The following is a 12292-nucleotide window of genomic DNA, read 5'->3' as shown; positions in this document are numbered from 1 at the left end:
GAGACAGACAGGATGTACAAGCAAGGCTTTGTAAGTAAACACATTTGCAGGAGGTACAACATTATGCACTTCATGAAAGACATGGAGAGCAGAACCCTGCTCTATGCTTCCCAAAATTTGTCAGCAGGAAGCTGACAAAACCTGCCTCTGTGTGAACAAGATCAGATTGCTGTCAACAAATTGACACAAATCATCAAACACATTTCTCAGGATCTGATTTTGCACAGAACAGGGACTGCTGTTACTGGAAGACAAGAGATATTTTCTTCCAGTCTTACTGCACAACACCTGAGGACACTGTAAGACTACCACATGCACAGTGCTACCAATGCTTGCCATTGCAGCCACCACGGAAATGACCACAGCAAGTGTCTGAACTCAGATATTTTTTCCCAGGCCTGGCCACTGAATTTGTATGGGCAATTTTCCTTTGTGGAACAGATTTTGCCAAGAATATTCTTTACCTGTGACCCGAACTCACTGAAGATTTATTTAGTCAATAAATATATCTTATTTTTCAAATAGTAAAAGATGACAGGGCAGGGTCTTGAAACTTCAGTCTCTACAACCATGATAAGCATCTTTTCTACCACTTACTCCAAGTGGAAGAAAGTTATCTCTCTGTTATTTAGGAAAGATTTATGCTTTAATGGTTAAATATAAAAAATATCCAGTTTTTAAAAAGGGTATTTCCCAAAGTAAACAGGAAAGTGATTTGTCTGGCAATTCCCAACCAGTTCTCAAGGATTTTTTCCAATCATACAAAGATTACTTTTTACAATTACAGGAAGCAAGAGCTGATGCACACTGTGGGAGAAAAGGAATTGAAAATAACTTCTAATACTTACGTGGTCCAGCTAAGGAATGTAATGAATAAAGTGCAGGAAGAATCACCTCTTCTTTCTCTGGAAACTCTTTAAATACTTTCAGTATGATCATATGATCTTTGCTTTCAACAAATTCAGTCAGCTGCTCTTCTGGAACTAAATTGAAAGGCAAGAGATACAGTATATTTTGAGGAAATAATTCTTATCCTGGTGCATAATCAGAAAAAACAACTGTTTTTATCAAGTTTCCTTATATTTATTTTCTATGTTTCACAGAAAGTAAAGTACTCTCCATACACATAATCTTCCATGATTATGGCTTTTTTAACTAAAAACTGAGCTACTTTATAAACACCTAGCTTACACTTTATGTAATTGAATTCTGACTTTTAAATGCTACCTTGTGAATCTGTATTTTAGAAGTCTTTTAGCCTTTTTCACAGAATGCTAGTCCAAGCCAAATTTCTACAGATAGTCCAAATCAAGACAGTATATAAGTGAGAGAAAAGCTAAGCATACAGTGGAAAAAAAAAAATCAGTGAATGGGGAAAACCATTTTGCATATTCTGATTTAATTTAATTTTTTTTTTATAATGGACTTTTTTCCCATAAAGCCACACTTTAACAATATCTTACCTTAATGGCTTAAGGTTTTTCCTTTCCTGGCCCCTGTTATTTATACTGACATAACTGTGTGGCTGTGCAATGAAGCAGATAAGGGAACTGACCCAGGATGAGAAAGAGCACCTCTTAAATTTCACAAGAAGAATTGTTTTCTGAATCTGGTTGAAGATAAGGTTATGCAAACATCCACATAACAAAAGCTGACAAGGTGGCTCAGAGGTAGAGAAAACAGGGCAGGAGCATCCTAGGAACTTGTCACATTGGTGCTGCCATCAAGAAGAAGGTATGCAGGTCTGTACCTGCAGCCAGATCTGTGAAAATCCGGCACTTACAAAAAACACGCACAGAAAACATAAGAAGTTCAGACTGTTGTGGAGACTGAAGAGAAAGTATAGCAGGGCAAAAGTATTTAGAGACAGGAAGAGGAAAAAGAACAGAGAAGATAATTCCAAGCACACGTGGGAGAAAGATTTAAAAAAGCAATATAGAATGGTGCCAAAAAGAACCAATCTGAAGAACTGAAGACTATCTTTGAAGCAAAGAAGTACAGCAGAGCGATAGCATTTCTCAATATTCATTTTTAATCAAGAAACTCAATTCAAAGCAAAGGGGCTACAACAAGGGGACTTCTGGCTGTAAAATGCACAATTCCTGAGGTTTTTGCAAAAATTCAATACATGGTGACTTCATTTTTCAGCATAAATGGGAATATTGTATGGACACATGATCACCTTTTAGCATTGTCAGGGTAAAATATAGAACAAAGTATTTTTCTAAGGTACAAACATTTTGTTTGATTTTAGAACTGTTCACGTTACTAAAATTTACCAGTTTTAAATACACAATCTTGTTTTTGAGAATTAAAATCGAATGTCACTATTCTTTACTTCAGTTACTGATCAACATTAAATCCCATCTTTTCAGTTAACTCTGGAGTTAGAAATGAAGGGACATTTTGATTTTTTAAAAGATGTCATATTCATTCCTCCAATTTATAGAATTTGTGATATTGCTTGGAAAGTCTGTTTTGTGCCAGCTCATTTAAGAACAGACATAATCCACAAACCAATCTGGAATGCAAAAATTCATTTATTGCCTTTAAATTAATATCTGTTATCCCTCCCAATCGATACATTTTTCTAACATCATAAACTACAAGATAAAATACCTTTCTCAAAAAGTTTGTGTAATGCTTTACATCCATGCTGCTGGATCTCTTCATTTTTAGGGAAGGTGTTCATGGCATTAAATACCAAGGAAAACACATCCACCTCTTCTTCCAAGAGCAGGAAAGCAATTATGTCTGAACAGCAGAAGAGATTACATGTTGCATTGATTATTTCTCAGTATTTTCATTGAAAAACCATAAAATCCAAAACTCTTTAATACTGTCCTTAAAGTTTACTCTCACAGTTCAAATCCAGCTTTGTATAATTCATGACAAAGTTATCTCTTAGGGTAGCATTTTACAATAGCACTGATGTTCTAAAACTTTACCACCAAAAGACAGTTCATACCTACCTGGTAAAAAAAAGGTTCAAAATACGACTCTTATTATTTTGTATACAAGTACAAATGACAAGTGACTTCATGGAGTAAAACAGAGAGAAAAATCCAGTCTGCCATGTACAGTCAAACACTTGTATCATCTCTGTGTTTCAAAGGCTTAGATGAAATAGGAAAGTAAAGTACACAATACCTGACATGAGGAGTAGATTTAATGTTTTTAGTCCTATTACTGAAAGATTTATGTTTCCTTTGTGGACAGTAAGCATTTTAAGAATCTGCCTAAAAATTAAAGACAAAAAAAGGGAAAAAAGAGTTATAGCTAAAGAAATTTTGACACACACAAACTTTTATCAAACATTTACTTTGGAAACAGAAGTAGTTAGAGAAATTAGCAAAACCTTAAAAAGCTCGCAAATAATTTTTAAAAAAACTTTTATTTCAGTTTAGATTTTTTCAAGGTACCAATCAAGTAATATTGGAATTTCAACTATGATCATAATTCATTAAAATACTGAAGTATAATTTATCCAATGCACTTTAATTTTTAGTCAGTTATATGAATTAATTCTGTGGGGTCATTTAGGAGGTGGTTACGCTCCAGAGCACCAGTCTGTGGAGCACCACAGAATGTGGACAGCACAGCACTGCTCTGCTTGCAGCAAGAGCTCAGTTACACTGAACAGCCAAGTGTTTGGTGGAAGAGAAGTAGCAGTTTCCCAGCTGAAGAACTTGAACAGCATCTTGATGAACTCTACCCTATGTTTCAGCCCTAAAGCACTTACATGATGCTGGACAAACCACTAAAAAGAAACATTTCCTAGACTTCCAGTTGCACACTGTACTTTCTGTAAGTCTGTTCTGACTTGTTAAACAGAGGGAACCAAACAATGCCAAGTACTGCAAAATTCAGGTCATGCATCAAACTGGGCACTTAAAAATCAGTAGATATTTTCAACATACTTTACTCAAATTACTATCTATAAAATAGTGACTAAAAATCTGTAACACTTCTTCAAAAAAAAAATTCTAAAAGCATTGAAATCACATAATGAAGCATATTTCAAAATGAGAGAGGAACTGTAATTAAAATAAAATGAAAATGCATAGACTTACACACAAAAAACTAAAGAAACTTTCTTTTCTTTACTTTTCCTTATTTTAGAGAGCTTGATTCTGCAATTTTAATAATCTTCAAATGTGAATCTTTGCATATATAATATCTAATAAAAATAGACTGTGCAGTAATTTGTAATACTTAAGTTGATATTCATGACCTGTCTTGAGAAACATAAGCAGCACTTGAAGTTTCATCCAAATTTCACACCCCAGCTCCGGCAGTGATGTTGTTTGCCTTGCCAAAGTATAAATTTATAAGCTGGAATGAATGTATCACTGTTTTCCCTTCATACTATGATGCTGCTAGTTTCTCTCTCCTTTGTTGTAGCACTAGTGTTGTAGATATGATGACCAAAGAAGGCACAAGAGGCAAAATCTGATGAGAGGTATAACATCAGTTATAGGTATAACATCAAATTTCCAATTTACTTTTAGAGAATTTCCCACCATATATCCTCCCATTTCAAGTATAACCAAGAAGAAGGATGTAAAAACCTTTCTAAACTTCTGCTGTAGGAAAGTTTAACATAAGAGATTACAAAACATCTCATGAAGTCTATTTAAGCTTCTGGAAAGAATGCAAAAAGATTGAAGGAAATTCTCTTTCTCTTCACAGTGATAGCAACTATTTATTTATTACACTGTCTGTCAAAAACACCTAAATCAATAGCAAACTACCATTTGTAAACATAACTGCAGTGTAGTCAAGTTGGATCACAGCTGAGAGCCAGAAGAAAGAAATGCTTTTTCTAGTTTAATATTCCTATTCTCTCAAAATAGTTACACAAACAAAAAGGAAAATTTCCTGGGAAAAAAAAAAAAAAAAAAGCCTTTTCTATTGTAACTGTTTCCTGCCTTGATGTAAACAGCATGTATTCGTTATGGTGTTGATTCACTGCAATTCTAGTACAATCCATGCTCAAGGAACACAAGACATAATTTAGCTGGCTTGCTCTGCCTTTGGCACTGACAGAAATGCCTGGGCCCACTCTCCCACTAAGCCTCTCCACAGCAAGGAAAACTGTCAACATGTCAGACCGGGATACACAATTGGCTAAAATGATGGTACCGAGAAGGAATCATGTACAGCTCTTTAGTGAAGTTTGAGTTTGAAAAGGATGCTTTGTTAACTATACACACTGCGTGGGCACTGAAGAGGCTGTAGGAAACATCAGTCCCAGAAAGTATTTTTTCTGGGACCTGAGAATGAGCAGCTCTCAGAATTTCCAGCTCTCAGGATAACTTTCAGTCAATTAACAAGCTTTTAAGCTGCCAAAGAAATTGTAACCAGCATGTGCAGCTTCAGCTCAGTTATTTCTTGCTCATGAAAAGTAACCCAAATCACTTTTGCTTTCCAACAAAAACTGCCAACACATCTTTCAGGGGAGTTCATTCCCCTACTGACCATGTATTCTAGCCACTATAAAACAAATAAACAAACCCCCACAAAATCAAAATGCATCTTCATGCTATTTTTCAACAGCAACCTTTCCAAGGAAGGGTGTGGTAAGGACTATGGAGGCAGATTGACGGGGTCATAAGGCTGTAAGTGCTTACTGCTGTCATTATCAGCCCTGAAGGCAGCAATCTGCCCAAGAGTGAGAAAACCTAACCAAGCCCCCAAAACAACCCCCATGTGCATCATGCCTACATCTACAATTAGCATTTGTGCAACTGGGCAACAATTCAGCCAATCTGTGTGGGTGTTCATCCCATCTAACCACAGACATCCAGAAAAATCTTGCTTAGGTTTCCTTTGACAGCTGATGGACAAGAGCTGAGCAAGTCCAAACCACAATTTGCTCCATTAACTAAAAAGATAGAAAAATCCACCCCTTCTGAAGGTAATTGTATCCACTGAATTCACAGGTATTTGAGGTGATCAGTGTAAATACTTACCTTTAGACAATAATAACCGGTGTGACAAAACCTCCTCTTCTTGATTTACACTACTTTAGGCTTATGGATATAATTCCTCACATTTGAAAAAACACACATGAACATCGAGGTAATACTATCTCTGCCAGAAAGGTTACTTAGGATTTTTTTTTAATGTGTGAGTGGAATTTTCTATATTTCAATTTGGGCCCTTTGCTTCTCATTCTGTCACTGAGTGTCACAAAGAAAGGTCTGGCTCAATCTCCTTTACTTTCTGTACCAGGTATTTAAATACATGGATAAGATCCCTCTTTGTGTGTGCCACGTTCTGAAGGTTGAAGAAATGCATGAAAACGCTGATGTAATAACTTTATATATTTCATTGCATATATACATATATATGCTGCCAAAATGACCAAGCATTCTGGCAGACTCTTTGTATACAAAATACTTACTGGTGAACACCCAGTACTTCCCAGTCCTTCCCAACATCCTTAGGAGCCATGTTTTGTAGAGTACTTGGACAAATTTCTATTAATTTACAAAGAAGTGACCAGCCCATCTGTAAAACAAAAAAGCAGCTATTTTAGAATAGACATTCTGCTTAGAACTTCCACATTGTCTTCTAATATCCTTGGTTTTTGCAAGACAGCTGTTCTGTTACCTAGCTAAATCAGTAAGGGAAAATTAATTAACGCAAGACAAATGGCATGGAAAGTTAAAAGATGGAAGTAAAACATGCTAATGATTCTGATTGCATTGCTTGCAGGAACACATCACCCTCAATCTGCTTCAGCACTGCTTGAGGATAAAGGGCACACAGTTAAATGAGTTGCTGACAGAGACAAAGATATGATGTGATCCATAGTATGTTATCATTGGCCAGGGAAAACGCCTGCACTATTGCAGGTGTATTTTAATGAAAAATGTGTGTTTCCATAAGAACTTGCTATTTAATTGCAAATTGTAAGGATAAAGTATAGGTTTTTAAAGGCCTTCAATGTTTTAAATGGGGATGAGATACATAAACAATTACCATACATTTCATATTCTTGCCATCAACCCTCAGTAGTGCGTGCTTTCAAAATGTAATGAAGGCAGTAGAAGTTTTGAGATCATAAGGAGTGAAAGACAACTAAATGTATTTGTTCTTAATAACTACCTATGCCATCCAATGCAAATTCTTTGACTTTCAAACATCTGTAAATAATGTCAAAAGCTAAAAATGCTCCTCTTTGATCTTCTGTATTGGAGAAATCTGCTCTCCTATAAATTTTTACAGGCTGATATGACTGAATAGGCTGCAGTGAGGAAGCAGTAAGCAAAATCTGTAGAAAGAAATGACTGATGAAAGAAAATCCCTCTGTATTGAAAGAAAAGTAGTGAACTGTGAAATGTCAAAAGTCAAGATGAAGCAGATTTTACAGAAAGGAATTATAATCAGGCATGTGAGTTTCCTTGAGCCTGTAAGTAAATAAAAGGGTGGAAGCAGGGCTCTGTGCTTTAAGAATAGAGTCAAGGCAGAAGGTAATATATCACAAAGACTCTACACATAACTGGATCACTTTTTCACAAAAGAGTTATGTAAAGCAAAGAGGTCAAGATGGGACAGCCAACAACAGGAATGTAAATGGCTACCTCCAAAGACTTTAAGAGCAAAGTTCATATAAAGTGCATGATCCCTAACCCTGCAATCAGTAAGACTAGAGACATGGAATTACAAGCCTGGTAGTGTAGAGTCACCCACAGGAACAGCATAAACTTGAATTTGGATAGCTTTCCTGACAGCTTTGTAGAGTGTGCAAAAGGTGATGTAGCTCCCTGGGGACTGGAATTCCACTTTTGTCTTTCACATGCTTGGTTGCAGTGTGAGCACAGCCCATATCTGCAGTACTTTTGTTTCTGTTTCAGCTCAGATTTGTAGAGACAAACATTTAAAGCCAATTACAGCCCTAATGTCTGCAGACTGAACTTGACTATGAGCCAATTTCCATACACTTCTCTTCCTTGGATAGCAAGCTGCCTTGCCCTGCATGAGACTACAAATCACTTACTATGGACATTCAGGGTGGTCTGTGTAACTGAGTCCTACCTAAATGTAGGTACAGTGAATAGGCTTAGTAACTATCAGTTCAAGATGAGGATATATATTTCCCTAATTTTCCATATTCCAAGCAAAATAGAGTTTATTGGTGACAGTCAATCAGGTACAAATTTCAAAAACATTGTAGAGGTGACTATCCATTGATAAACTGCTTATTCCTTAGAAAACATTTTATTTTAGAAGTCCTACTTTATAAGAGCATTCTAATTGTTCTTATAAAATTTAATATCTGATGAAAACTTGCTTAATTACTTTGGAAAATTCCTTCCCGTATTAACTGTTTCTGATGAATTTTATATTCCCATTGAACATTTTTATTTGGATTGTTAGGACTCCAAGTATTGACAAACATTTATCAGCACTGTGGATCCAGAGAAGACCAATGGAAACATCTGACCTGCTGATATGTGGTCTATCTTACAACATTCAAATCACAACCTGAGGTAACAGAGAGCTTATTAGCTGTTTGAAGATTAAGTAAGAAAGCAAGGGTCTTTTAAAAAACAGAAATCCTAAAGGTTACAAGGAAGGGAAATAAAGCAAAAAAAGATGTCCTTATAAAGACTTAAACAGGTCCCAATATACAGAAACAGTTGGTAGCAGCAATGAAATTCATTATTTTTAAATTCGACCCTTTTTGTTGCTAGCACACAATTAATTTATATTACATTAGGTCCCACCATTTACATCAGACAATAAAGCTCTGCTGACTGCTCTTTACTCAAGTGCACTCTTATTGTGCTCTAGAGTTTCTAAGCTGCTCCAATCATTGACAGAGAAACTGCAGAAAACTACCTTGTTTACTTAAATATTACAATAAATAGAAATAGAAATTATATTTATAAACATATATAAATAATATATTTTACTTACAGGAACTACTGGCTTTCCACACCAGTACCTTTGTATTTCTGAAGGAGCTTGCAGGGTTTATGCCTGCAGTCTGACTTGGGCCAGTACTTGCAATATTGATCTACTAGGCAAATTAACCCTGTACAAGTTAGTGGAACAGCAGCAACCCATGATGCTTTGTTACCAGTTAAGGAGGGGAGGTGAAGAAAATTCTCACTACAGGTATGTCTCTGACTTTGTTTATTCTCTTATGTGATCCAATTTTTTTACAATGCCAAAAGTAAAAGGAGGGTGATTAATTATTCAGTCAATAAAAAATAATTAAAAGTGCCAAGAGACTGCACTGAAATCAGGACCTCACTACTTCGCCACCACTGTAAAGTGAGAATTTATTCACAAAGATTACAAACAAATAGCAGTGAATGAAGCAGTAAGACAGAGCTCTACTTACATAGTGTGAATGTAACATCAGAACTGAATGTGAAAGAAGAGTTGCCCAAGACATTTTATGAGGAATGGGCTTTGAGCTTTGCACTGGCTATGAATTTCCCATTGGAACACAACATAGTAATGCAAAGGAGGTCCAGAACCTCTAAACTGAAACACTGTATGACTGCAAATATAGGCAGGTAGAATATTAAAATTAATTTTAAAATTCTGCATTAGAATGAAGTATTTTAAGAGAGTTAAAATCAAAGTTAATCTCTGTCTTCCTTATGCAATTCTGAGAGTCTTGTGCTGTCATTTCACACCTACTTCTTGGTATGATTGATGTTTTACTTTAAAATTTAGACTTCTGGGCAGAGATTTTATAAACTAATGAGCTTTATCTTGAAAATAACTGCTGCTTCATATTCCTACTGCTTAATAATTAAAAAAAAGAATCAAGTGAGTTGGACAGAAATCTGGAGCTTATAAACATCCTCTATGCATAGCATAGTCAGATATTTAATATATGCCTGCCAGGAAGGAGCTGTTTTGTATGACAAGTCTGGCAACTGTACCATAAGTACAACATCAAATTGTGGAAGTGCCACACCTAATCCAAATGGGCCAATGTTAAATTACAGGAGCAGGTAAGCAGAACCTTAATTTGCAGAACTTACTCTTAGCTAAAATATTCCCCCTGCCTTTAAAAAACTGTGCTAGCACAAGTCTCAAGGATATGGCTACATATATATGAATTCATAGTGTACAATCGTGCATTTTGTAAGTTTGTCTAACCATGGCAAAATTCAATATGGGCACGTCAAAATTATATTAGATAACATTACTGGTAATTTAGAACCCTACTTTACACAGCATTCACATGGTTTAATTTTTATTTTCTATTTCGCTTCCTTCTGCCGGTAAAAACAGAGACGCAGCCAGTGGCGTCTGCAATAAGTTGGAACGCTTGGTCCCTTTAAATGCCAGCGGTGACAGCGCCCTTCTACAGCTCAGAGCACTCCATGAAGCGGCCCAGGAGACACACGGCAAGTTAAGGAGAAATCAACAAGCGGAACAAGAGCTTTTATCCCGGGAGGGCCGCGCGCTCGCTCATCCCGCGGAGCGCAGCCGGAGCGGGGGCAGCGGCCCCGGCCCCGGCCCGCCCGGCCCCTGACCTGCTGCACGCCCGCCGCTCCCGGGTACAGATCCACCACCAGCAGCAGGGGCACGTGGACGTTTTTGCCGCTGAAGAGCCGGGGAGCTGTGGAGGGACAGAGACAGACAGAGAGACCGCGTTAGCGACCGGCGGCGGGCGGGACAGGGCAAGGCAGGGCCGGGCAGGGCAGGGCAGGGCGCTCACCGCTCTGCCGGGCCGCCAGCTCCAGCAGGTCGCTCAGGGTCTGCACCAGCGTCTCCAGCCGCTTCCTCTCCTGGACGTTTTGGAGCCGGACGACCAGCTTCCTCAGGGCTTGTTCCTCCTCCGCCACCGCCTCCTCCTCCTCGGGGCCCCCGCTGGCCATGGCCGAGCCGCTGCCCTCTCTGCGCCCATCCGCCGGTCGGCGGGACGAGCGCAGGGCCGGGCTGGGCTGGGCGGCCGGGCCTGTCCCGCTGCTGCAGCCCCGCAGTGCCGCCGCCCGGCCGCCGTCACCCGGCCCTCCCGAGCCGCCCCTGCCGCGGCCTCCGGCCCCACCCACGGCGCTGCTCCATGGACACGGCCAAGGACCGGCCCCCGCGGGCGGCGGCCCCCGGTAACCCCTGGGGAATGCCCGCGGGCCTCGCGCAAGTGCCCGGCAAGCAGAACAGACCCGCGGGCAGCTCCCCCTCACAGTGACTGACGAAAGAGCTGCCCAATAGAGCTGCCGAGCTGGACCCGGGTCCGCCCGGCAGGGCCTCGGTATAAAAACCGGCCAAGGGGTCGTGTGGAATGGGTGGTTTTGGTTTCTGGGTTGGGTGGGCTTTGGGGATGGGGATCTGTGACCCTGTAGGATACCTACACTGAGGTGCTCTGTTCCTGAAAGGCTGTGCCCTGTGGAAGGGTGTGGAGTTGAGCCTTGGAAGAAGGGAGGGGTGAGGCGAAGGTGTTTTAAGATTTCATTTCCATTTCTAATTGCCGTACTCTAATTTGTTTGGCAATAAACTAATTTCCCCCAGTTGAGTCTGTTTTGCCTGTAATGGTGATTGGTGAGTTATATTTTCCTGTCCTTATCTAGACCCATGAGCCTTTTGCGATGTTTTCTCTCCCTCCTCTAGGTAAGGAGGTGAGTTAGAGAGTGGCTTTGCTGAGAAACTGGTATCCAGATGGGGTCAACCCACCACACTACTTTTGCCTGAAACCAGGTGTCTGAAATTTTCAGTGTGTATCTTCTGTGCACCTTGATAATAAATACTGTGTAGTTGAAGTCTCTCTGCTTGTTCCAGCTCAAGGCTGTCTTGAAGTCCTGGATCACTTTCCTTCAGTAAATAATTTGTTGCAATTGTAGATTCCTGAGCTAGACAACTTGAGCCTGAGTTAATGTTTCCTCTTCTTTCCACTTATGCTGGCAAAGAATAAAAAACTGTGCTAGTGTTTCTGAGGTTCCTGAATAAATTCAGGAACTAGCTTCTAGAGATCAGGTGTCTCAAATGCTGATCTTCCAACACGTCTCCCGAGGTTTATTCCTCTGCAGGTAGCAGTTCCCTGGAGTACTGGTTGGAGAGGATGCTTGCTTCTGGTAAGTCTCTGGAAGTCTGGTAGAGTTTGACAAAAGTCTTCTGAAGTGTATTAATTAGTTAGACAAGAGGAGAATGTAAAGAATGAGGTAGTCTTGGTAAGTATCTATATTGTAGCTTTCCTGGATTTTTCTAGGAAAATCCAATGGAGATATATTAATATATCTTCACCAGAATGAATGGGGAGAATGGGTTCAAATTCAAACCCCGTAAGTTTAGGTTGAATACTAGGAAAAAAGTCTTT

At 39.2% G+C, this 12292-nt stretch overlaps 1 protein-coding gene across 1 annotated transcript in view; it reads right to left on the bottom strand.

The window, feature by feature from the left end:
- LRRK2 (leucine rich repeat kinase 2) overlaps positions 1-11045 on the bottom strand; it is a 64837-nt gene extending 53792 nt beyond the window's left edge. Inside the window, exons 1-6 of the mRNA XM_053977814.1 lie at positions 10700-11045; positions 10515-10600; positions 6410-6516; positions 3151-3239; positions 2620-2754; positions 849-983 (exon numbers count right to left, since the gene is read on the bottom strand). Coding sequence (XP_053833789.1) covers positions 849-983; positions 2620-2754; positions 3151-3239; positions 6410-6516; positions 10515-10600; positions 10700-10859 — 712 coding nt within the window. The 5' untranslated portion in view covers positions 10860-11045. The remainder of the gene's footprint in view (positions 1-848; positions 984-2619; positions 2755-3150; positions 3240-6409; positions 6517-10514; positions 10601-10699) is intronic.
- Between the last annotated feature and the right edge of the window lie 1247 nt (positions 11046-12292).

Source organism: Vidua macroura, chromosome 5 (genome assembly GCF_024509145.1).
Source record: "Vidua macroura isolate BioBank_ID:100142 chromosome 5, ASM2450914v1, whole genome shotgun sequence".
NCBI lineage: Eukaryota > Metazoa > Chordata > Aves > Passeriformes > Viduidae > Vidua > Vidua macroura.
The sequence above is the reverse complement of the archived record's forward strand: the minus strand, read 5'-3'. Positions and strand labels throughout refer to the sequence as shown.